The 25,125-nt window shown below is 47.5% G+C and overlaps 1 protein-coding gene across 1 annotated transcript in view; it reads left to right on the forward strand.

The window, feature by feature from the left end:
* Positions 1-25,125, forward strand: part of NAA25 (N-alpha-acetyltransferase 25, NatB auxiliary subunit) — a 988,861-nt gene that overhangs the window by 785,340 nt on the left and 178,396 nt on the right. Inside the window, exon 19 of the mRNA XM_078667429.1 lies at positions 18,860-18,983. Within this exon, the coding sequence (XP_078523555.1) occupies positions 18,860-18,983 (124 nt within the window). The remainder of the gene's footprint in view (positions 1-18,859; positions 18,984-25,125) is intronic.

The raw sequence follows: 25,125 nt of genomic DNA on the forward strand, positions 1-25,125 counted from the left end.
TACAGGTTTCTTCTTCCCTGATCCAGGCTTGGATCACCACGAACTCCTTCACTGGCCGCCTGCCAGCAACTTCTTTCTTCAGGCTCCTAGATCTTCAACGAGGGTTTCCGACGCAACTTGAACCCTATGCAGCCGCAGCCCCTGGGCTAGGTAAACCAAGTACTCCGGTGCTTCAGCATAGTCCAACACTCTAAGTGTTCGGATCCACTCTTGTTTTCGGCCCACCTAGTCGGGTTCACCCGAGAACAGTAACTTTGTCTTTGCTAGCCTCCATAGACTTTTTCCCGCCTTACGCGTGAGAGTTCCCACTCTGCACACGACGTCCACAGACCTCCTGCTACTAATCTAAGGGTTTAGTATTGTAGGCCTAGCGTTTCTAAAGTCTATGAGAATAGTTACTTACCTGCTAGTAATTCGCATTCCACTTTTGTAATATATGGTTTTTCGTGCCCCTCGGGCATTTGTGTAAATTGTGCGACTTAAAGTATTTTCTTAAGAGTTTTGTTGTGTGCTTAGCTCCCTGTCTCATAAAGAGCCAGGGTAGTCTTGTTATAAATAAATACACTTTATTTTTGATAACAACTTGTGTGGTGTCCTTTCACTTGGTGTTCAAGGGGTAATGTGATGGTAAAACAGCTGGCTTAACACGCCCTCTAGAGTCTTAGCCTTAGACTGCTCGTATCCATGATACTAGGATAGCTGGTCTATAAGGTTGACTTACAACCAATCATCAATAAGGGTTGTTTGGACTGATACAGAGTGCTCACTAGAATAGTGAACATTATATATCAGGCCAACTTCTCACACCCGCAAACTAGGGGCTTCTATGGCATTCTTAGGGAACTTCCCATTAGATGACATCTGCAAAGCTGCAACTTGGTCTACACTGCGCACACTTCCAAAACACAATTGTGTAGATGTGCACGCAAAACAACAAGCAGGTGTGGGCCAGGCTGTCTTAAGAACACTCTTTCAAACCACTGCAACAGATACAGGTTAGCCAACGCCACAAACAAAACTGCTGTGTTCGAGGCATGTGGGCTGCTGAATTCATATCTGTGCATATATCGCCGCCTAGTGTTGGGTCCGGATGATTGCACATTGTTGTCCTGGAAGAGTCTTCGAAGTATCACGAGATAGGTGGCTCCTCCCTTGGACTACAGTGCGCATGGGCATCCTCAGATTGTTTTTCTCCACCATTCGGTTCCGATGTACTTTCCTAATCTCCAAGTTCGGAATCAAGAAAAACTCTTCAAAAGGCCTTCGGATCCGTCGGTATTGTTCAGCGCTCGGTGCCGATACTTTTACAACTTTGTTGCACTCCAGTCGTCGAATCGGGCCGTGAGGCCTTCTCGACACCACGTGGACCGACCGTCGATGGAACGAAGTCCATTCAAGTACTGCCCTCAGTGCAACTCGAAGTTCCCGCACACAGACAAGCATCCAGTGTGCAATAAATGCCTATCTCCAGATCACAATGAAGATAGTTGCCTAGCCTGTGCCCAGTTCCGATCAAAAAAGACTATTCGAAATCGACGGGCGGCGAGGCAAGAAATGCAACGATCGGCGCCAGAGCCCTATAACATCTTCGATGACGAAGATCTAGCGAGCGCCGAAGAATCAGATCAAGACGACAGATAATACTCGGAGCCCGACTCCGAATATTACCCCGAAGAGGGAGAACTAATCGTCGATCTCGAGGACTATGATCAGGACATCGTAGCAGTTGAAGACGACTCCGATGACGGCGAGGGGCGAACCCTGAGTACACCGCCCCATATAGACACTACACCTCTATCAGAGACTCAGGTCGAGGCATCGCCAGCAGGCCTTAGCCGAGATCAACATCCTCGTTCTACAGCCCCGCCATACCGCCCGGCTAAGAACATATCGAAAGAGCCCTCTGAGACACATTACACAACATCGGTTCCATCGAAACCGAAACTAATCGACAATACAGTCTTCGGACCGAATTACGTCGAACCGAAGGTATCTAAGCCGCAAGGCGTCGAACCGGAGGCCACAGTACCACTGCAACCTTCGAAACCAAAGACCGTCGAGTCGACATCGAAGTGCAAAGCAGTCGAGTCGACCTCTAAGTCGAAGGCCGTCGAGTCAACCTCAAAGCCAAAACACATCGATTCGACGCAAAAGCACGTCGAATCGACCCCCAAAAAGCATGTTGAATCGAGCAAATCAGCCTCGGGTATCGACAAAGGGAAAAAAACGGTCGACGACAGAACAAGGCCTACGCCCAAAACTACCGTCGAACCGAAACCGAAGGTGGACGAAAGGAAATCGGTCGAGCCGAAGCCCATCGAACCGAAAAAGGGCGTCGAGCCAAAACAGCAGGCTCCAAAACAACATAAGGACACTGTCGAACCGACAAAACCGCTCGGTCCGAAACAGGTCGTGAAGCCAGCCAAGGAAGTTCAACCAACAAAACCTGTTGAAACACACCCAAAACCGATCCAACCACCTAAAACGGTCGAAGCCCCAAAAAGCGTCGACCCGAAGAGACAAAAACCAAAGGTTACAGCACCAAAACCAAAGACTGTGGAAGAGGAACTTATTCACCCAGATCCCTCCACAGAGGACCAGTCAAAACTCTACATTGACCCAAAAACTGGTACAGTGACTGTTTATACCAAAAAGAAAAGACCTCTACCAACTGAAGACCTTTACAAGATCCCCCTAAAGAAAAAGAGTGACTGTGCTACCTCTCCTATATTCTTTGAACCTATCACTCCTGCTATGCCTACTACTCCTTATGCCCCAACCTCACCGGCCCGCTCTGACTACAACCCTGATGAAGATCAGGACGCAGATGTAGGTTTTGGTTATCCACAAACCCCACTTTCAGAGCCAAACACACAGCCATGGAGTGGAGGAGGGGAACCAGACTCTGAAGGGATTCTGCCCATTACAGACCCTGCAGTATGCCCTACTAAGCCATCACCCACAGAGGATACAGTAGCATTTAATTCACTACTAGATAGAGCAGCAACCTACCACAATGTAGAGATGCACTCTGATGCTATTGACGAAGACTTCCTCTTTGATACACTGACAACTTCTGAGAGACACGTTAAAACACTCCCAATGTTAAAAGGGGTATTAAAACATGCAAGTGACATTTTTAAGGACACTGCTAGAGCACGGGTCATAAACCCTAGAATTGAGAAAAAATACAGGGCTGCACCTATAGATCCTACATACATCAAAGGACAGCTACCCCTAGATTACCTTAGTGGTATCCAACGCACGTAAGCGTGCAAACTCAGACTACTGGTGAGGCCGCACCTCCAGACAAGGAGTCTAAAATCTTTGAGGCATCAGGCAAGAGAGTGGCGGCTCAGGCAGCAAACTCCTGGAGAATAGCCAATACACAGGCCTTGCTAGCCAGATATGATAGAGCGCACTACGACAGTTTGGAAGAAATTCTCCAACACTTACCTGATCCCTACAAACAGCAGGCAGATGAACTTCTAAAGTGGGAAAGCTCATCACCAATGCATCCATTAAATGTGCCCTAGACGCGGCAGACACAGCTGCCAGATCCATTAATACAAGCGTGCTGCTAAGGCGCCACGCATGGCTTCGTATATCAGGCTTTAAGAATGAAGTCCAATCTACAATTCTTAATCAGCCAATCAACCCAGACTTTTTATTTGGTCCAGCAGTTGATTCAATTCTGGACAAAATGAAAAAGGATGCAGAAACTGCTAAGTCTATGGGAGCTCTTCAGTCCCAACAACACCGGGGCTCCTTTCGTCGCTCCAATTATAGAGGAGGAGCACGAGGAACATCACAGCAATTCTCCAACTACAAGAGTAACACACAATCCACATATAACAAGAACACCAGCAGGGGTGGTTATAGAGGAAACAATACCAAGGGAAGAGGTTGTGGAGGCAATGCAAATAGATCCTCCACTAACACAAAGCAGGGACTTCTTGGCACTACCTCCAGACCTCATAACACTAGTCGGGGGAAGAATACAACAATTTCTGGTTAAATATCACCACAGACAAGTGGGTCAGGCAAATTATCCAACATGGCTATTGCCTAGAGCTCACCTCAACTCCACCCAACATACCACTCATGCACCGTCCTATGTCACAGGAACTTATAAAGCTACTTCAGCAAGAGGTCATCAGTATGCTGCAAAAGGGGGCCATGGAACCAGTCCCACTGCAACATCAGGGAACAGGAGTATACTCCCTATACTTCCTAATTCCAAAGAAGGACGGGTCTCTCAGACCAATATTGGACCTCAGGCCCCTCAACCTGTACATTTTGTCAGAACATTTTCACATGCTCACTCTCCAGCAAGTCTTACCATTGTTTCGCCAGGGAGACTTCCTAGCAACCTTAGACCTCAAAGATGCATACTTTCATATACCAATACACCCTGTTCACAGAAAGTATTTGAGGTTCACCCTTCAAGGACAACACTACCAGTTCAAGGTCCTACCATTTGGGGTGACAACAGCTCCAAGAGTGTTCACCTAATGTCTAGCTACAGTGGCAGCACATCTCAGAAGGCAACACATCCATGTGTACCCTTATCTGGACGACTGGCTAATACACGCGCCAACAGCCCAGCAATGTGCCGACCACATGTCAAAGACCATACACCTACTGCACAGTTTAGGATTCTCACTAAACTACCTAAAGTCACATCTACAACCCTCCCACGTCCAACAGTACCTGGGAGCAACAATAGATACACTGGCAGCAAAAGCATATCCCAACACAGCACGTGTCCAGGGAATGCAAACAATAATACAAAAGTTCAGACCCCAACACTCACTACCAGCTCAAGTGTTTATGCAGCTAATAGGCATGATGGCCTCGTGCATCTTCATAGTCCCTCACGCCAGACTACATATGCGTCCGCTACAAGAATGCCTAGCAAGGCAATGGAACCAGGCTCACGGGCAATTAAAATACCTAGTGTTGGTGACCAGTCGGGCATACAACTCTCTGCATTGGTGGAATCCACAAAACCTTTGCAAGGGACGACTGTTCCAAGAGCCTGTCCCACAAATCGTGTTAACAGCGGACACATCCCTACTAGGATGGGGAGCCCATGTCCTACACTACACAGTACAGGGACTCTGGACTGTACAGCAAAAGAAAATGCATATCAACCTTCTGGAGTTGATTGCCATCTTTCTAGCCCTAAAAGCTTTCGCGACACACTTACGCAACAAAGCTGTGTTGATCCGGACGGACAACATGACAGCTATGTATTACATTCAAAAACAGAGAGGAACAAACTCGCCACAGCTGTCGCACCTAGCTCAAGCAATGTGGAAATGGGCCATTCAGAGGAACATTTTTCTCATGGCAGAACACCTCCCAGGCAAGGACAACCAGGTTGCCGACCTGCTAAGCAGGCACAGCCAACAGATGCACAAATGGGAAATTCACCCCAAAGTGCTCCAACAATTCTTCCGGAAATGGGGACACCCGGAAATAGATCTGTTTGCCACAAGCGAAAACGCAAAATGCCAGTACTTTGCCGCCAGGTTCCCACATCCACAGGGCAATGTGATAGGGATGAACTGGTCAGGCAAATTTGCGTACTCTTTTCCCCCAGCTCCATTAATACCGCTGGTGGCACGCAAAATGCGCCAACATTCTCTGACGCTAATTCTGGTTGCTCCCACGTGGGCGAGGCAATCGTGGTACACAACGTTCCTAGAACTGTCAGTAGGGCCTCATCAAAGACTGCGACTAACACCCAGTCTTCTAACGCAGAACCATGGCGAAATCCAACACCCAGATCCCCAACAGCTGAACCTAGCGATCTGGCTCCTGAAATCCTAGAATTTGGATACCTCAACTTGCCTCCAGACTGCATGAATATTCTCAAAGAGGCAAGGAAACCCACTACCAGAGCATGCTATGCAGCAAAGTGGAAACGTTTTGTCATTTACTGTAATAACAATGACATTAACCCACTTGATGCTTCCACTCAAAACATCATTTGCTACCTATTGCACCTCCAACGGTGCAATTTAGCATTTTCTTCCATCAGAATACACCTAGCTGCGTTAGCAGCATATCTGCAAAACAGCCAACACCTTTCACTATTTAGGGTGCCAGCAATCAAAGCGTTTATGGAAGGACTTAAACGTGTAATCCCTCCAAGACACCCACCTTCACCAGTCTGGAATCTAAACGTTGTGTTAACCAGACTAATGGGACCACCCTTTGAACCACTGCACTCATGTGAACTACAATTTCTTACTTGGAAAGTGGCTTTCCTTATTCCCATTACTTCGCTTCGAAGAGTTAGTGAGCTGCAAGCCCTAACTATTCAAGAGCCATTCATTCAAGTACATGCAAATAGAGTAGTTCTTAGAACAAACCCTAAATTCATGACAAAGGTGGTATCCCATTTCCATATAAATCAAACTATAGAACTGCCAGTGTTCTTTCAGAACCCACAAACAGTAGCTGAAAGGGCCTTGCATACCCTTGATGTCAAAAGAGCTCTGCTATATTACATAGACAGAACTAAAACATTTCGAAAACAAAACAATTGTTTGTTGCCTTCTCACAACAACACAAGGGTAACCCTATTTCAAAATCCGGTATAGTCAGATGGATAGTTAAGTGCATCCAAATATGTTATTTGAAGGCAAAATGCACCTTAACAGTCCCCCCTAGAGCGCATTCCACACGTAAGCTAGGGGCATCCATGGCTTTCCTGGGAGATATTCCTTTACACGAAATTTGTAGAGCAGCCACATGGTCAACCACACATACATTTACAAAACACTATTGTGTAGATGTACATTCCAAACAGCAAGCTGCTGTAGGACAGGCTGTTCTCAAAACTCTTTTCCAGACTGCTGCAGCTGACACAGGTAGCCACCGCTAAGGGAGATACTGCTATACATTCTATGCACAGATATGAATTCAGCAGCCCACATGCCTCGAACGGAATATGCTACTTACCAGTATGCATCTGTTCTTGGCATGTAGGGCTGCTGACATTCATATCGCCCGCCCACCTCCCCGGTGCCTGTCGCAGCTGCAGCATTCACTCTTTGCATGGACATCTCTTACTGTACTATACTCCATCTCTGCCACAATGGCGAAAAACAATCTGGGGATGGAGAGGATGCCCATGCACACTGTAGTCCAAGGGAGGAGCCACCTATCTCGTGATACTTCGAAGACTCTTCCAGGACAACAATGTGCAATCATCCGGACCCAACACTAGGCGGCGATCTATGCACAGATATGAATGTCAGCAGCCCTACATGCCAAGAACAGATGCATACTGGTAAGAAGCATATTCCATAGTCTATGCACAGTATATGATCTACAGCTCCTATGCCTCAAACGGAAAATGCTACTTACCAGTATGCATCTGTTCTTGGCATGTATGGCTGTAGATTCATATACGCCAACCCACTTCCCCGGGTACCTTTATCTGTTGCAGTGTTATCTTACTTAAATACATCTCACATGGACATCGCTTTCTATTTCTTAATAACTCCATCACCCTTATGGCGAAAACAATCTGGGGATGGAGTCAATGCCCATGCGCACTACCATCGTAAGGGGGAGTCATCTATCTTGTGACTACAAAGACTTCAAACAAAAACAAACTGCAAACATCCGAACCCAACATCAGATGTAGAACTATCCACAGTATATGAATCTACAGCTCTACATGCCAAAGACAGATGCATAAGGTAAGTAGCATTTTCCTTATCGTAGCCCCGCTGACATATTGGAGGGTAACTTGTGCTGAGCTATATCTTCCATTAGGACACAAATAAAATTTTGGAAAACTCTGCCGTTAAACGTGATGGGCAGAATTGTCCTAATTAAAATGGTGATGTTGCCCAGGCTCCTATACCATTTCTCCAATCTTCCTGTCTATGTCCCAACTAAAATCTTTCGTGAACTCAAGCAATTGATTGGTTTTATCTGGGGCTCCAATTGCCACGGGATAGTGCTTTGGAAACTATATCCGAAAAGCATTTGCCTTATTCAAGATCTACATTTGATGGGCAACGGAAGTCATATAATACGTTGGCTGACGGGAGCCCTACTTGCATTCACCCTATAGCCTTTGACATCTCTCCGCAGCTGGTGGGAGGGAGAAAGAGGGTCTCTGTGGACTGACAGCGAATGGGACAAGATTCTGGCTACTCCTACGTAAATACCATGGAACGCCAAATTTCGAATTATTCAGACCTTTATCATTCATGGAGCATACTTATCCATGACAAAATCAATAACTATTTTCAATTAACTAGCTCAGCCTGTCCTAGATGCATGCAAATAGGAGTCACTTTGTTACACATGTTGTGGTACTGCCCCTCATTACAATTATATTGGGATGATGTGACGACCGCATTGGCTACCATCACTGATAGGCCCCAGATGCACATATGGAAAGAATGTATTTTGGGTCTTTTCCCTAGATCCAAGAAACCTAAAGTCACTTCCATATTCCTGGATCTGGGCCTAATAGTAGCCAAAAGATTAATTACCAAATGCTGGAAGAACTCACTGATGGTATGGGCACAGGCAGAGAGCACGGCATTGCATAAAGAGGAGATTGCGGGCAGACGTAAATACCCCATCGCACAGTACTGGAACACGATACTGTCGGAACTAAAACGAATGGACCAGGACTCGAATAGTAATAATTCGTTAAATAGGGACAGCGAAAGGGCCGACACTCCTCCATAAACATTACCTATTGTAGGAGAGTGGGGTCTGCAATCCTATGGTCACTCCAGATTTTTGCTTTTTGCTTCACTGGTTTACGACTTTCCCTGGCTGTGGGCCTGCTAATCAGACCCACAGCCTAGCTGTTCTCTCTCTAAATTGACAACCATGTACTTTAGGTGCATTTACCAATTGGTACTGGGCCACCTTATCAGTCCCTGTACAGTGTACCTTAGGTATCCAGGGCATAGGTGTACCCAGGGCCTACCAGGGGCTGCAGCATGTATTATGCCACCCCTGGCTGGCCATCTAAAACTGACACAACTGGCTGTATGACAGCTGGGGCAAGGTGGTGTAATCACCCTTTGCTATAGATATAGTATACCTATATCTAACCCTAAAATGGACACATATATTCCTATCAGTCACTCCTATGGCAGGCCTTATCAATCCTGAAGGCAGAGTGCTTGGAATTATGTGAGATGGTGATCTGGCATGAGCTGAGCCTGTCTGCAGCTTGCGGAACAAAGTCCTAATAGCTGTTCCATGATCACGCTATACCATATACTCTTAAGTACATTATCAACCTCACGGTTAAATGCTAACTCTGGTATAACATTATCAAAACATGTCGAGTAAGGTGTCATACGAATTGGAATACTACCCCCTCGCCAATTCTGGCGACGGGGGTAGCATTCCACCCTTCTAGAGGGTCACGACATGTATGTAACTGTGAACCCCGGTTAAATTTAACTCGCGCCTTGGCATCACAAAATGGATGCTGCCACCACAGACACAAGTCTGACCTCCTGCTGCTGGGAGTCCTTCCAGCGAGGGAGGTTTGGACAAAGGGTTTCCTGCCTTGGGAGGTGCTAGCACCACCCCAGACAGGATTTTGTGTATTGGGTAGGACAGGCCTGAAAGGAATGAGACATGCCTGGGGCACACAAGGTGTCCTGTGCATACACCAGTTCAAACCAGTTGCTGGGGCATCCCTGCCCCAGCTCTGGCGGGAAACCGGACAAAGGATAGGGGGTGTAGCCACCCCCTTCCTGGTCCCACCCAGGGGAGGGACCTAGTCAGGAGTGCAGCCCCCTTTAGGAGAATAAAGGTAGGAGCTGGTCCCATTCCAAATTAGATTATCCTGAACAATTCTACAAGAAGAAACTCTGGACTTCGACGTTCTGCTCCACAGAAGACTGAAGAATCTCCCTTGTGGACAAGGAGTGTCCACCCTGCAACTGCAGGCACCATCAAGCGTCCAGCGGCTTCACTTTGTCGTCTTCCCTCGAGGATCCAGACTTCAGAGCCCGACGAGACCCGATATTCCCAGACCTCTCCGACCTCAACTCACATCTGCAGCAAAGCTGAGACCTGTGGGTGCGACGAGACACGTGGGACCGGCCATCTTGAACGAACCTGCACTTCGCTTCCAGCACGACTCCCGAGGTAAACTCGACCAAGTGCTTTGGGGATTGAGAAGCCCCAGTCCCGAGCAGCCCCTGCACCGAAGATCAGCCCTCCAGCTTCCACGAGATCTGCATGGGGCCCTTCTGCTTGTTTGCTGCTCGACGCGTTGTCTGGTCACTTGCCGGCTGGCTAGTGACCTCCCAGACGACGAACCTTTAAATCTTCACTGCTAGTCTGGTTGCTCCAGACTGGCCCTTGCTCCCTTCCAAAAGAGGTGCACCCCGGACTCTCCTAGTCCGCACCAGACGTTTTTTCCACTCACCGCGTGGGTTGCCTTTGCCAAGGCCTGTTGACTCCAATTCCGGATCCGACACCGCCGACAGCGAGAGCCTGCGTGGGACAGCTCGTGCCTCCATCCTGGTCGTCGAAGACACCTCCTGGTCCACGTGGCTGCAGAGTCAAGCGTCCACTCTTCACCTGATCGCGACAACAGCACCTGGTTCCTTCCTGGTTCCACACCGGTCACTGGCTAGTGACTTTGAACATTGTCCCCTCTGCTTTCAGGTCCTCTTCTTCACCGATCCACCCTTGGATCGCACCGGACATCTTCCTCCTGGTCGCCTGCAGCATCTTTTCTTCCAGGCTCCATTGACTTCAACGCGAGAACCCGACACACCTTGACACCTATGCACCCGCAGTCCGTGGGTGAGGTAACAAGAGCATTTTGGTGCTCAAGGGTAGTTTAACTGTCCTAGTGTCAAGTTCCACAGTCGTTTTAGTCCTACCTAGTCAGGATTGTCCGTACTCACCTTTAACTTGAACTGTACTGTCCATAGACGTTGTTACGCATCTCGCGTGTGAGTTCACACTCTGCACACGCGTCCCGTGGGCCTCCTATTACTTACCTAAGGTGAAGATAGCGTAGTCCTAGCGAACCTCCAGCCTCTGGACAGCTCCATCCTTCTTATCGACTGTCACATTCCACTTACTTAGTATATGGTTTGTCGTGCCCCTAGGGCACCATTGTAATTCTGTGCAACTTGTCGTATTTTTCGTAAGAGATTGTCATGTGCTTAGCCCTCTGACCTCATAAAGAGTTCAGAGGTGTTGTTGTTATAAATATACTGTTTATTTTCATAACCTGTGTGGTGTCCTTTCATCTGGTATTCAAGGGGTTATATAGTGGTAAAACAGCTGGCTTCACATGCCAAAAGAGTTTAGCCTAAGACTGCTTTGTCCATGCTACCATTAGGATAGCTGGTCTATAAGGTTGACTTACAACCAATCACCATAAGGGTTGTTTGGACTGATACAAGGTGATCACTAGAACTAGTGAGCATCATATATCAGGCCAACTTCTCACACCTATGTCTTGGGTAACATGCCCTTCAATGATGCACTGACACCCCAGGAGTGAATACATTGGAAGCATCTGGGGGCGGGGACAAATAAGATTCAACTTTACATTTAATCTGATGTTCGGTGGGGCGGGGATTCCAGATCGGGTAGTAAAAACATGGAAATGACTGTTAATTTGTGTTATAATTTTTATTATCTGAAAGAAACACGTAGTGATAGATTCCTTATCTTAGAAAAAACCCAGACGTCAGACTGGATCCGGAAAGTTTTTCGTCAGCAGTACCCCTGCGTGTCCGTAGGCGGCATCGCGCGGCTCTGCGTGTGTCGTTGGCGCCGGGATGACGGCGCTGGAGCTACTTAGACGCGCCCGCGCGCACTGACGTCAGTTCTTTATTTTTCTGCGCTAGCAAGTGCAGATCCCGGAAGAGCAAGTACCCCCAGTTAATTTTTGACTGAGTTTTTTCGAGGCCTTTTTTTTTTTAGTTGATTGACTCCTGGTGTCATAGGGATGCCTGGTTTCAAGAACTGTGGGGACTGCCATTGCATGATGTCGGTGACGGACCCCCACCGCGTGTGTCTACTGCCTGGGGCACGACCACGACCCCGACCCCAAGTTGTGCCTCGACTGCCGGGCCATGGCGCTGAAGACTTTGCGGGAGCAGTCCCAAAAGTTGCTTGAAGTCCGGCAGTCGGCTCTGCGGCGCTCGAGGTCCCGGTCCCGTGGGAGGTCGAGCGACCGGTCGCGGAGTCGTTATCACCATTCTTCTGGATCGAAGTCTTTGCACTCTGGGTCAGGTAAGTCGAAGATTCCAAAAAGAAGTCGAAGAAGCATCGTCGCTCTTCGACTTCCGATCGCGTGACGCAGCTGAGGATGCAGGTGGTGCCACCTCTGCGGCTCTGGCAGAGCCTGCGATGTCGCCTCCAGTCTACCCCCCTCCCCGGGTGCGGGGTAGACACCTGCTCAGGTGCAAGAGTTTCTTGCTGCCATGGCCCGACTCTTTGGGCCGTCTGGCCCAACCGGTGTGCCTGCGGGCCTGACGGGGTGGGGGCGGGGGGGTCCTGCTTTACCATCTCCGGCGGCTCCGGCCCCGCAAGCCCCCCAGGGATCCGTGATCAGCCCCCGATCGACGCCGCTCGACCTCGTGACACCTCCACCGGCGCCGATCTCCCCGGCACCACTTCTGATGTTGCCCGCTCCTCGGGACGTCGGCCTCCCTAGATTCAGCCCGGACACGGTGCCAGATCGACTTCGCCCGACACTGATACCGACGCTGATGGGGCCTTTTGTGCCCTACGTCCATCCTCCTTGTTTTGAGCCTGTTCCACAGACTTCGGAGGAAGGGGAGGACTGGGAGGGGCCTGAGGACCCTCTAGCACATGACTGTACTTATGATGAGGACTGAGCAGAGGATTTGGGGGGTAGGCCAGTGGTCTTGACACCTCACCTGACCTTGGCATGCTGCATCCTCCTACCGTGGCTACGGAGGAGGGAGCCAGTTACACAGTGGTGTTGCGTAGGGCCGAGGCTCTTCACCTCGAGCTCCCTACGGTGGCCATCAGGACTAACATCCTGACAGAAGTGCTCCAACCGGTGGCTACCTCTTCGGAGCCCTTGCTGGCTCTTAATGAAGCACTTTCAGACGTTCTTTTGGGCACCTGGTCCAGGCCCAACACAGGGCTCCTGTTGATAGAAACGTGGCCCGACGCCATTTCCCGGCTCCGGGCGACCCCTCTCTTCCTTACCCAACACCCCACCACTGTGAGCTTGGTTGTCCAAGCCTCAACTTCCCAGAGCGCGTTCCCTACCGCATCTCCGTATAGGGAATCCAAGAAGCTGGATCAGCTTGACAAGCAGCTGTTTTCATGTGCTAACTTAGAGTTGCGGTCGGTGAACTCTGCATGCCTCTTGAGCCGTCATACCCACTCTCTGTGGGACACGGTTGCGCAGGTGCTGCCCAACTGCCCGGAGGAGGCCCAGGCAGTCCTTTCCCAGGCGATTGCGGCCGGGTGAGACTCAGCGAAGTTCACCATAGGTTGTGGCTGGATACCGCCAACTCACTGGGCAGGTCGATTTCCCCGACTGTGGTGCTTTGGCACTACGCCTGGTTGAGGACAGCTGGCTTCTCAGGGGATGTCACGAACACCTTGATGGACATACCCTTTGATGGCATTCGCCTTTTTGGCAATAAGGCAGACAGTGCATTGTAGCGCTTCAAGGACTTCCGAGCTACGGCCTAGTCCTTGGGCCTGTCAGCTGCTTGTCCTCCTCTGCCTTTCCGCTCCTTTTGTGGCCATGGAAGGGGTGCCCCACAGCATTCGCAGAGACACAGGCCACATCAGCAACAACCTTAGCGTGGCCGCAGACGTGGGAACTGTCGAGGCGGTTCAGGGTGCTAGCGGGCGGGTCAGTCCGCCACCACCCCTGCAGCATCCACTTCCAAGACTTCCTAGTCCGACCTTTTAGGCCCATCAGATGTCTGTGGGTGGACGCATATGGCATCATCTCCACCACTGGCGCAACATCACTTCGGACAAATGGGTGCTGCAAATTGTCTGAAGGGGCTACTCCCTCCCCTTCGAGACAACCCCTCCAGCCATGCCACCTCAGTGCCACAGCATGTCAGGGGATCACTTGGCACTTCTCCAGCAGAAAGTTACGGCCCTCTTGGCCAAGGGGGCCATCGAGCGTGTACCGACGCCAGAAGTACGTTGTGGTTGTTATTCACACTACTTTCTGGTTCCAAAGAAGGACAAGGGCCTGCGTCCTATCTTAGATCTTCGGAACGTTAATCGCTTCCTCCGGAAGGAGAAGTTAAAGATGCTCACACTTGCTCAGGTCTTGTCAGTCCTGGACCCGTAAGACTAGATGGTGGCGTTGGACTTGCAGGACGCATATTTTCAGTTCACCGTGCTCCCCTTTGGCCTTACCAGTGCGGGTGTTAACGAAAGTGATGCCGGTCATCGCAGCTCATCTGCGCAGATCAGGGGTTTCAGCCTTCCCCTATCTCGACGACTGGCTGTTGAAGGCGGGCTCGCCCCAGGCAGTTGTCTCCCACCTCCAGACTACGGCAGACCTCCTGCATTCACTGGGGTTTTCCATCAATGTGCCGAAGTCGCACTGGATTCCCTCGCAGAAGCTCCTTTTCATCGTAGCGGTTCTGGACTTGCCGCGGTTTCTGGTTTATCCTCCCAAACAGCGAGTCCGGGACATTCAGGCTATGATTCCGATCTTTCAGCCTCTGTCCCGGGTTTCCGCCAGGATGACCCTTCGGCTGCCGATCATGTGCAGATCTCGGAGGGCACTGCATGACAATTGCAGTGGTGGCTCACGAATCTCAATTGGGTCAATGGCAGATCCCTCTCCATTCCCCAACCGGAACATACAGTTGTGACGGACTTGTCCCTTCATGGGAGAGGCGGAGATCAGAGGCCTCTGGTCTCCGGCAGAGTCCAGGCTCCACATCAACCTGCTGGAGCTTCGGACGATTCAGCTTGCTCTGAAGGCATTCCTTCCCTTTGTCATGGGGAGAGTAGAACAGGTGTTCACAGACAACACCACTGCCATGTGGTACTGCAACAAACAGGGTGGGTTGGGGTTGTGGACCCTATGCCAAGAGGCTCTGCGCCTCTGGGCTTGGCTGGAACATCAGGGCATGTCCCTGGTCGTTCAACACCTGGCAAGTTCTCTGAATGCCAGGGCAGACTAACTCGGCCTCCAGTGCATGATGGATCACGAATGGCGTCTGAACTCGGACTTGGCGGAAGGTCTCTTTCAGCAGTGGGGAGAGCCTTGGTTAGATCTATTCGCCACCGAAGAGAATGCGCAATGTCATCAGTCTTGCGCATTGGAATTTCCAAGGCAGCACTTGCTCTGCGACGCTTTTCGTAGCGAGTGGTGTTGCCGTCTGTTGTATACCCTTCTGCCTATACCACTTCTGCCCAGAGTGCTGAAGAAGATGAGGTGCGACCGGGCCAAGTCATCCTTGTGGCTCCAGACTGGGCTCGAAGAGTATGGTATCCCATGCTATTCAGTATGAGCATTGATCCCCCGATCCGTCTGCCTCTTCGGGAGGATCTTCTGTCGCAGCAGCAGGGGACAGTCTTCCACCCAACCCTGTCCAGCCTCTACCTCCTTTCGTGGAGATTGAGCCACGGCAGTTTACGTCTTTCGACCTGCCTTCCGAAGTATGTAATGTTATCGTGGCAGCCAGGCGTCCCTCCACAAAAACGGTTACGCCTAGAATAAATTTGTGGCATGGTGCACAGAAAAGGCTGTGGATCCCCTTTCCGGCCCTCTTTCAGAGGTCCTTCTTTTTCTTCTCTCTTTGGCCCAGCAGGGTTCTGCTCTGGTCACTCTCAAGGGCTATCTCTTGGCAATTTCCGCCTTTCTTAGGCTCCCAGATCAGCCTTCCATTTTCAAGTCCCCTGTTGTAAATAGATTCTTGAAAGGCATCACACACATGTCGTCTCCTGTTCCTTTTGTGATGCCTCAGTGGGACTTGAATCTAGTTCTTACCTTTCTGATGTGCGCTCCCTTTGATACCAAAAGGGATGATGGATGGCGCGTTGTCTTCCCTGGACCGGAAACAAGCATCCTGGGACTGGTTTCGGATTCATAATCCTCATCAGCCAGACTATCTTGAATCCAATGGTAGAGTGAGCAAGGGACCAACGTCTGGGCATACCCTGCCGATTTAGGGCGAACATATTGATACCAAAGGGGATGATGGACGGAGCGGTTGAGCAAATCACTCACCCCCAGTCAACAGATCTTGGTTTAATCCATCACCATTCTTTAGCTCACTCCACCACCCAGTTCAGACATGGCCATATGCAAATCAGTCTGACCCTGTGCCTCATGGAAACAGTCTAGCCTGAACTGCCAAGCCATGTCTTCCCTGGACCCCTTGAGCCACTTCATAATTGCCCTCTTCTTCTTGTCACTCTAAAAACTGCTTTCCTGGTTGCCATCACCTCTGCCAGAAGAGTGAGTGAGCTCCAGGCTCTGTCTTCTAAGCCTCCTTTTCTCTCTGGCCATCCGGCCAAAGTTGTTTTAAGGACTCGTCCTTTTTTTCTGCCAAAGGGTGTCAGTGCCTTTCACATCGGGCATCATTTTGCCTGCCGCCTTTCCGCATCCCTCTAAAGAGGAAGAGAGGCTTCACCATCTGGACCCAAAATGTGCGCTCTCTTTCTATCTGAGCCGCACACAACAGTTTCGGGTGGAGGACCAGCTCTTTGTTGGCCACTTGGGTGCCAAGAAAGGCCGGGCTGTGCACAAACGGACCATCTCTTGGTGGGTCGTTCTGTGCATAAAGGCTTGTTACTCCTTGTCTAAAAAGGAGCCTCCGGTGGGGTTGCGCGCCCATTCTACCAGGGCGACCACACCCACTACTGCTCTGGGACGAGGATTCCCTTGCACGACATCTGTCAGGCAGCTAAGTGGACTTCTCTGCACACGTTTACCAAGCACTACTGCCTGGACAGCCAAGTCCGGAGAGATGGCTTCTTCGGCCATTCTGTTCTTCAGGACTTTCTGGTGTGATTTTGGTTCGCAGACCCACCACCGGGGTTAGGATTGCTGGAGTATCTATTCTAAGGTAAGGAATCTATCACTAGGTGTTTCTTTCAGATGCACAAGTTACTTACCTTCGGTAACGATATATTTGTAAGAAACATTAGTAGTGATAGATTCCTTACCGCCCCACCCATCCTCCCTGTGAACTTATTTCTAGGGTTACGGTCATCCCTTTCAGGGCCCAAGTATCATGGCACCAGTGGTCAGTTTCTTGCATGGCTCTGCGTTCCTGGCACGGAAAGTTGCGTACAGACCTGACATCAGCGCGCGTCTAAGTAGCTCCAGCGACGCCATCCTGGTGCCAACAACGCACGCGGTGCCGCTCGATGGCGCCTACCGACGCGCAGGGGTACTGCTGATGAAAAACTTTCCGGATCCATTCTGATGCCTGGGGGAAATTCTAAGGTAAGGAATCTATCACTACTAATGTTTCTTACAGATATATCGTTAACGAAGGTAAGTAACTTGTGCTTCAGGTTAAATTACATTTTCATTATGATGTGGTATGCATTACACAAACCACCCTTAATTGCTGAAGGCAGACCGGATCATATACACATTGGGACGAGACATTTGGAGGAAGAGGGTTATGTACCTGCCTGAGAAGGTACTACTATGGCATCTGTTCACAAGGTGAGGAATATGCAGTTAGAAGTATCCATCAGAAGAATAAGTTACCTTCGTTGACTAGCTTCCTGGTGGATACTTTTTGAATCTAAAAATTTCCCAATCTAGAGATTTGCATACTGGACATGGCAATCTGACAGTAAGCGCTGTCTGAAGACTCAGACAGCCTAGAAAGCAATTGTCCTCCACACCCATTAGTGACATTTCATAACATCACTTAACGGTGCCCAGGACTACTGCTTGAAAAGTTTCTGGATCCAGTCTGAAGCCTGAGAACTATTTATAAGGGGAAGAATCTGCGGTTAGAGTATTCACCAGAAAGATTGTCACCAAAGGTAAGTAATTTGTTGGGCTGCTATTTTGATGTAGCGTGGACTTGTATTGTTTGATTCTCTCATGCTAACCTTTTCACATTTACTGCTTCATCCCAATGCAGCAGTTTTATCTTTGTCATGTCATCTCAAAATTGCAAAATAAAAACAATGAAAAGTTGAATTTAAAGTCATTTGTGCTATTAACATATTACAATTTAGTCAAGATGGAGTTTCGTATTAGTGTCCTGTTTTAGTGTCTCTAGGCATTTGATCTGTCAATCACGAACTAGCTTGTTATTTTCACCTAAAGGGGTTCTCTTCAGTCGCATGTCTTTTCCAGTGCATCTGTACAAATGCATGTCTTGTTATCACAAACGTGATTGGAAATGTGTACCAAGTGAGAACAAGATCAGTAGGCCTGCTTCCAATGCTCTGCTGAAATATTCCACAGATCTAGTGATTACCTTCTAGCACATCCTTGTAGGGTGTTCTTTTCATCTCGTGGCATTATTCAAGATGGTTGTAAATCATTGGCCTTTTCTTTAAATGTCTGCATTAGCTTCACAATCTTATACAATATCCATCTCTACTCCGTCTGTGTTCTTTGTCTTATGACATGCTATTCTCTTAATTTCACCCGATTACAATTCCCCCCCACCCCAATTTTTCCAACCATGTTGACAAGGATACCGATTTGTCAGCAAACCAATATTTTCCTTTCTGTGCTGGTCACTGCTGCATCGCCCGCAAAATTAGAAGGTATTTGACAAACATTTATTTGATCCACATAAGTTCAGTTTTGTTATGTTGTCATTGCATGCACACGTTCAAGACCTATTATTGTAATTTTCTGCTTCTTTCCTAGTACCCGTTCCTTGGTCCTCCTTCAACTAGGATGGCTTGCTACATCAGCAGTGGCAGTTGTCAGTGCCAGACTACAACCTTCAACTTTCTAAATGATATATATGAGCTGGATACAATTGGCTTAGGTAAGTTTACAGTTTTCTTAATTCATTTTTTTCTCAGTCATGTTTTCCTTTCACATTGTTTTAAGAGGAGCTTCTCCACCACCCAAATTAAGTAATTGTTTATGGAAGTTTTATTTTTAACCCTTACAGCCGATAATTCAAGACTAGGTGTTGGTTTGTTGGATTTCAATTTTTTGCATAGTGGGCTGCGTAAGATGTATAAAACTCTATTCAGAATGGTGTGATAGCTTGTGCTTCACCAGTGGCATTCAAAATAAAAGCCAATATCTCGGGTCCATGTGATATACCAGAAATGTAATGGGTTGCTAGATAGGACTTGTTTTAAACACCGACTTGTTCCAAAATGACCAAGTCTGGTGTTTCAAGGTTAGAATTACCTCATCAAAAAAGAACGTTAACTGAAGTATTTAGCATTATTCAAGATTGTCTAGAAGTAGTTCTTAGTGTTTTTTATAGGAAGACTTCAGATGTTTATGGGAGATTTACTATTAAAACACTGAAAACAGTGGCAGCTACAAGCAAAAGATGGTATATTTTTTGCACCGATAATGAAAATTAAGTTTGATTTAGTTTTCAGAAGATATCGATTTAAAAGTTTGTAGACCGATGAACAGAGTTTTCGTTGCCCCAAGGAAGAGAGAGAAATTGGAAAACGCTTGCAAGTGGATTGTATCACCGTGCTTATGTGACAAAATTAAGAATAAATACAGTTTTTGAGTTTATTTTTATAGTTGAAATATGTACACCTAAAAAACCTTCAGGCGGAAATTGTAGAAAATCTCACCAAAATGGATCTGGTGAGTCTAGTTTGAGAGTACTACCAACAATCAATAAACCCCATTTACCAGCATAAAATGTTTGTGTCTATGTACCTTTTATGGATTGCTTTCCATCCGTTTCAAAGTTTGCATTTCACAGAAAAGAGGTCCTCACTATAAATTATTTTCCTTACTTCACAGGGCTGACTTAATTTGCAGGTAATGTATTTTCCCTAAACTAGTTGTTAAATGTATGGTTAGCATAACATTTCATCGTACTTCAATTTGGTTTAAAAAAAAAAAAGACTTTTACAATGAGAGCTTTGCTGTCGGAACATTATTTTGTACACCTGACAAGTTTACCCTTGCTGGCTATTAGTTTTCTGCATTTTTGCAATATTGCTTTACATTTAAAATTTGACTTGCATCAATTAACTTTGTTGCATTGAAACCTATATTAAAAGTAAGCACCATATTCCCCAACAAAAAGCACACATTTCACAAAACACAAACACCTGCAGGCTTAGACTCTCAGGAAAACATTAAATACTAAAAATGTATCTCAAAATGATATTCAAATGCTCTAAATCTTTCTGAACACCACTAAAATCAATTACCAAAGCATTGAACATTTAGAAAACATAACCAGTAATGTGTAAAAAGGTCCTGTATTGCCATCTCAAGGGCTCAGTTGGCATAAACCACTTGATCTGTTGCGTCAGTTTGTCACCGGAAACTGGATCCGGAATTTTTTATGTGCGCAGTAGCCCCGCGCGCTAGTTGTGTCATAAGACTCTGCGTTGCGGCGTTCGTGTCGGAAGTGATGTGCAGTGCCTATATAGGCCCCCCAGTGAGCTGACTTCAGTGCTATGTTTTCCACACACATCCAGAGAACAGCTGCCCCAGTCTTTTTTCGCAGACCTTTTTTCGACGTTTTGTCGAGAGATTTTTTTTAGATTGTCTCCCTGTGCGCCGAGTATGTCCACTAGGAAAGCTGGTTTCAAGCCATGTGGTGCTCCTCACTGACAAATGTCTGTGACTGACCTAAATTTAATGTACCTCTGGTATTTGGAGCACGACCAGAACACCAAGCTCTTCCTCGATTGCCACACCATGCTCCCCAAGGCCTTGAGAGAGTGGTCTCTCAAGCTCCTTGCCATGAGATGCCGTAACTCTCATGTCTCTGGTGAAAGGAAGGGTCCGAGATCAGTCGCAAAGCCACTCCATGCACTAATCTCCGTTGAGGTCATCAGGAAAATCAGGTAAGTCCCACTTGCACAAGAAGAGCAATAAGTCGAAGAGATCTTAAACTTCACCATGTCAGTCAAAATCATCTGAGGGGCCGAGGGAGCGTCGGCACTGAAGGTCTAGCTCGTGGTGATGCCTACGCTTGGGCCGTCTCTGCTACACCCAGAGTTTCAGGAAACCAGAGCGACACCCGCCCTGCTACGCAAATATTGAGGACATGCACCTCATATAACATAAACATATGATGGCTCTATTCCCATCATCACCTCCGCCATGGAGACAGAAGGGTGTCGTCCAGCGCCGATTGGGGACATACTCCCCATGACGAGCCAGTGCTTTAATCAATTGATAGACCTGGATTGGGGTAAGAATGGGAGGGGTCTGCGGAACCTTACGCATACCAGTTAGAAGAGATAGAGGACAACTGGTCCGACTGGACACCTACCCAGACACTGGCTTGGTCTTTCCCCCCTACTGTGGCTATGGAGGAGAGTGCTTCTCTTGAAATCGTGGTGCAAAAGGTGGCTCAGATCCTGGACCTTGCACTGTCCCTAGGGGCTGGCAAGACTAACATCTTGACAGCAGTGCTTCAAATGGGAGTTGCCCCCACAGAACCATTACTCACCTTTTTTTTGTTTTTTTTTGTTTGATGATCAATTTTATTGGGTTTCAACAAGTTGATAATAGAGAACTCACTGTATAATCTTTTACAAAGAATAGCTTTCATAATTTAAGATATTCAAAATTACCTACTCTTCTTGTACTTTCGATTGCGCAAGCATCAGAGACCCCATGTGAAGAACCAGACAACCATACTTCTTTTCTCGTTAACCCAACAGGCCCAGCCATTTGCCCCATACTCTCTTGTATCTTGTTGGACAACCCCGCACCTCATGCACCGGCTGGTCCTGTGCAACGGTCCAGTCCTTTGCGCCACTGGGAGATTGAGGGCGGGGTGGGATTTTTCCATCTCATCCCTACGTCACTTGTTGCCACCATTGAGGCAGTGCCCAAGAAAGCCTTATCTGCTCCAATACCGCCTATGCCCTCCATTACCCCTAGGAGCAGTGTTAGGGGAGAAAGGAGGACCTCCCATCCCAGGACTTCATTCAATTCCCCCACCACCTCTCTCCTGTATTTCTGTATGACCTCACAGGACCATGTCGTATGTTAGAAGTCTGCAGGTGTACCTGCACACTGTGTGCAACCTGGATTTTGCAGGTACCCCGCCCGGTGGAGTCTAGCCGGTGTTAGATATGCACAGTGGAGTTAATAAAGCTGGATCAACCTGAACCTCGCTGATATGGTAATTGTTCGGGGGATCATGAGTGCGTCTAGCCAATCTTTGTCCTCTGATGGACCCAGCTATTCCTCCCACCGGGTCCGCAACTGATCTAATGTGTTGGGGGAATTATTACCCAGGGACCAATAGATCTGGAACACCCCCCTTCCCCATAGCTCTAATGAGGATTTTTTTCCTCCAAGGGGCTGAATTCTGGGAGTGCATTATTGTGGGGATGGACGGAGTGATTGAATGTCGGAGCTGTAAGTGTTTATAAAACTGAGTGGTGTTGAGGGAGTACAAGCCCTGCATGTCTTGGAAAGTACGAATCTGTCCTCCCGACAAAACAGCCCCTATCTTTGAGATACCAATGAGGTCCCACTTTTGGAACCCCACTAGTGTCCCCCACCTCTCCCATCCATATATCCCGCCACAGTGGTGTTTGGTGTCTTACCGGATATAACGCAACACTGATTGCCAAGCTAGGAGGACCGTCCTCAACACAGTTGAAATATTTTGAGGGATTAGTGATGCCTAAAGCTTTGCTTGGATCCTTGAGAACCCTAGGCTCTAATTCTTGCTGGTAGGCCAGGTCTGACCATCGTCTTTCCCATTTCCCATTCATATGGAGCTTTCTGACAGTGGGTCAGCGCCATGCTCGGTCTAGAAGTGCCCCAGAGGAATGATGTTAATTTGTCTAGGGAACCAAAACATTGGCATGGGAGGTGGAGCAGGAGATTTTGCAGTATGTATAGGAAGCACGGATGTATCATCATTTTGTACAAGGCCGTTTTCCCCATCGGGTTCAGTGGGAGTGTGCCATTCCGCATATCGTCTTTAGACATTTTTTATTAGTGGAGTCAGGTTGAGGGACCATATTAACTCTGGGTGCTGTGCCACCCATATTTCCTGGTACTGGAAAGTGAGGCGCTTAATGGGAAGGTTCAATTGCCAGTCTATACACTCCCTTGAGTTGTGAAGAGGGACCAAAAACAATTAGGTTGGATTAAGCCTCAAACCCAACGCTTCCCCATAGCGTTAGAAGATTTGAAGACACTTGACATGATCTGTCATGAACAGGAGAACATCAACTGTGTAAAGGCTGATTCGCTCTTCAGGTACTCCAGCGCCGTCCCTGGACTTGGGCATCACTCCTGATAAGTCAAGCTAGTGGCTCTATTGCTAGAGCGAAAAGCAGGGGGGACAGGGGGCAACCCTGCTGATCAAGACTCGGGCTGTGGGGGGTTAGAATACAGTACTCGTATCCGCCTCTTAAAGTCTCTTTTTATGAAAGAGATGACCGCTAATTCTTGAACACTGAAGTGTCTCAGTTTCAGGCAAAAGATTTAATAATCCAGCAATGATACAGCATTCATGAAATAAGTGTATTCTAGGTTTGACTTCAGTGAGAATAAATACAATGCAGAACTGGGATTACAAATAAATAACATTGCTTCTCCGGTTTTAGGTTTTTTTAGCCATGAAAATATTTCACATCCAGTGCTTCGGCAAAAAAAAAAAAAATACTATTCACTCGACTAGAGGGAGGCCTTCGGGAGGTCTTGTTATCTGGATTAAAATTGTTTTATGTATTGACATATTTCAGTTTGATTTTTCATCACATGATTTAGTTGGAGTGAAGATCCGAACACAAGACAAAAAATGAGGTATACATAATAAACATTTACAATAGATCTAGTTTAGCTAAGAAAGAATCTCCTGTAATAGAACAGCTAGACCAGTTTTTAAGCACAATTGACCCCAGGGTTAAGGTAATTGCGGGAGGTTATTTTAATAGTAAATTTGAGGATGTTGTGGCACTCAGACATTTTTAAGGAAGAAGACATAGCAAACAATATTCCCCCATTGGAAAGTACCACAGCAGTACTGTGCACAGTTAACTAGATTGGTGTCAGGACATGGTCTCCGAGCTTGCAACGGCCGCTTGCCTTCTGATAGCCCGTATGCTGCTACATTTAGCTGGTGCAATGGCAAGAGTTGTACTGATTACATATTGGTATCCATTGACCTTTGGCCAATTTTACATGATATCGTAGTTGAGGATAGATCTGATAGTGACCATTATCCCCTATGTGTGACATTAGCAGGCCATTTTTTTCAATAACACCCTTGAACAATAGAGATATTAACTTTACTGTCATCTAACCACTACTAAGTAACAATCGTAGAGCCTTAAAATGGCCCTCTATAGGGGGAAACAAAGAGGCCATGAAACAGATCTACAAAACCTTTGTAGACATTATTTCTCCATATGTAGATCTCCCTGCTCCTGATTGCCCAATCATGGATATTCATCATGCATTGGTAGATGCACTGACCTATCTTGAGTAGGATTCCTAAAGATTGTAAAAAGGGGAAAATGTATGTTAATAATCCTTGGTATAATAAAGTGTGCCCCGAAGTAAAAAAGGAACTTATGGCAACAAAAGTTAAAAACATAGTGGTCTTAAGGGAGAAAAGCACCAAGTACAAGAAATTACTAATACAAACCAAAAAAAATGGGATGATAATATGTGAACCGAATTGATCAGTGCATCCAAAGCCATGTACCATTCTAGCTTTTGGCGATTGATATCGAAAGGAAATAAGATGGGGAGCAGCTGAAAGGACCTCTTTTTAGATACTAAAACATGGGTCAGCCCATTTCTCCAGCCTTTATTCTAAATCTACAAGTGATATACAACTTGACATGCAAGATTATGTAACGGCGCCAACTGTAGCCCCTCTACATTTTAGTTTGGAAGATACTCTGTTAGCTATAGATGCAGTAAAACCGGGAAAAGCGCCAGGTCCTAAGATACCGGGAAATTTAATAAGGCATGATAAAGAGGTT

Source organism: Lissotriton helveticus, chromosome 11, assembly GCF_964261635.1.
Source record: "Lissotriton helveticus chromosome 11, aLisHel1.1, whole genome shotgun sequence".
NCBI classification, from domain to species: Eukaryota; Metazoa; Chordata; class Amphibia; order Caudata; family Salamandridae; genus Lissotriton; species Lissotriton helveticus.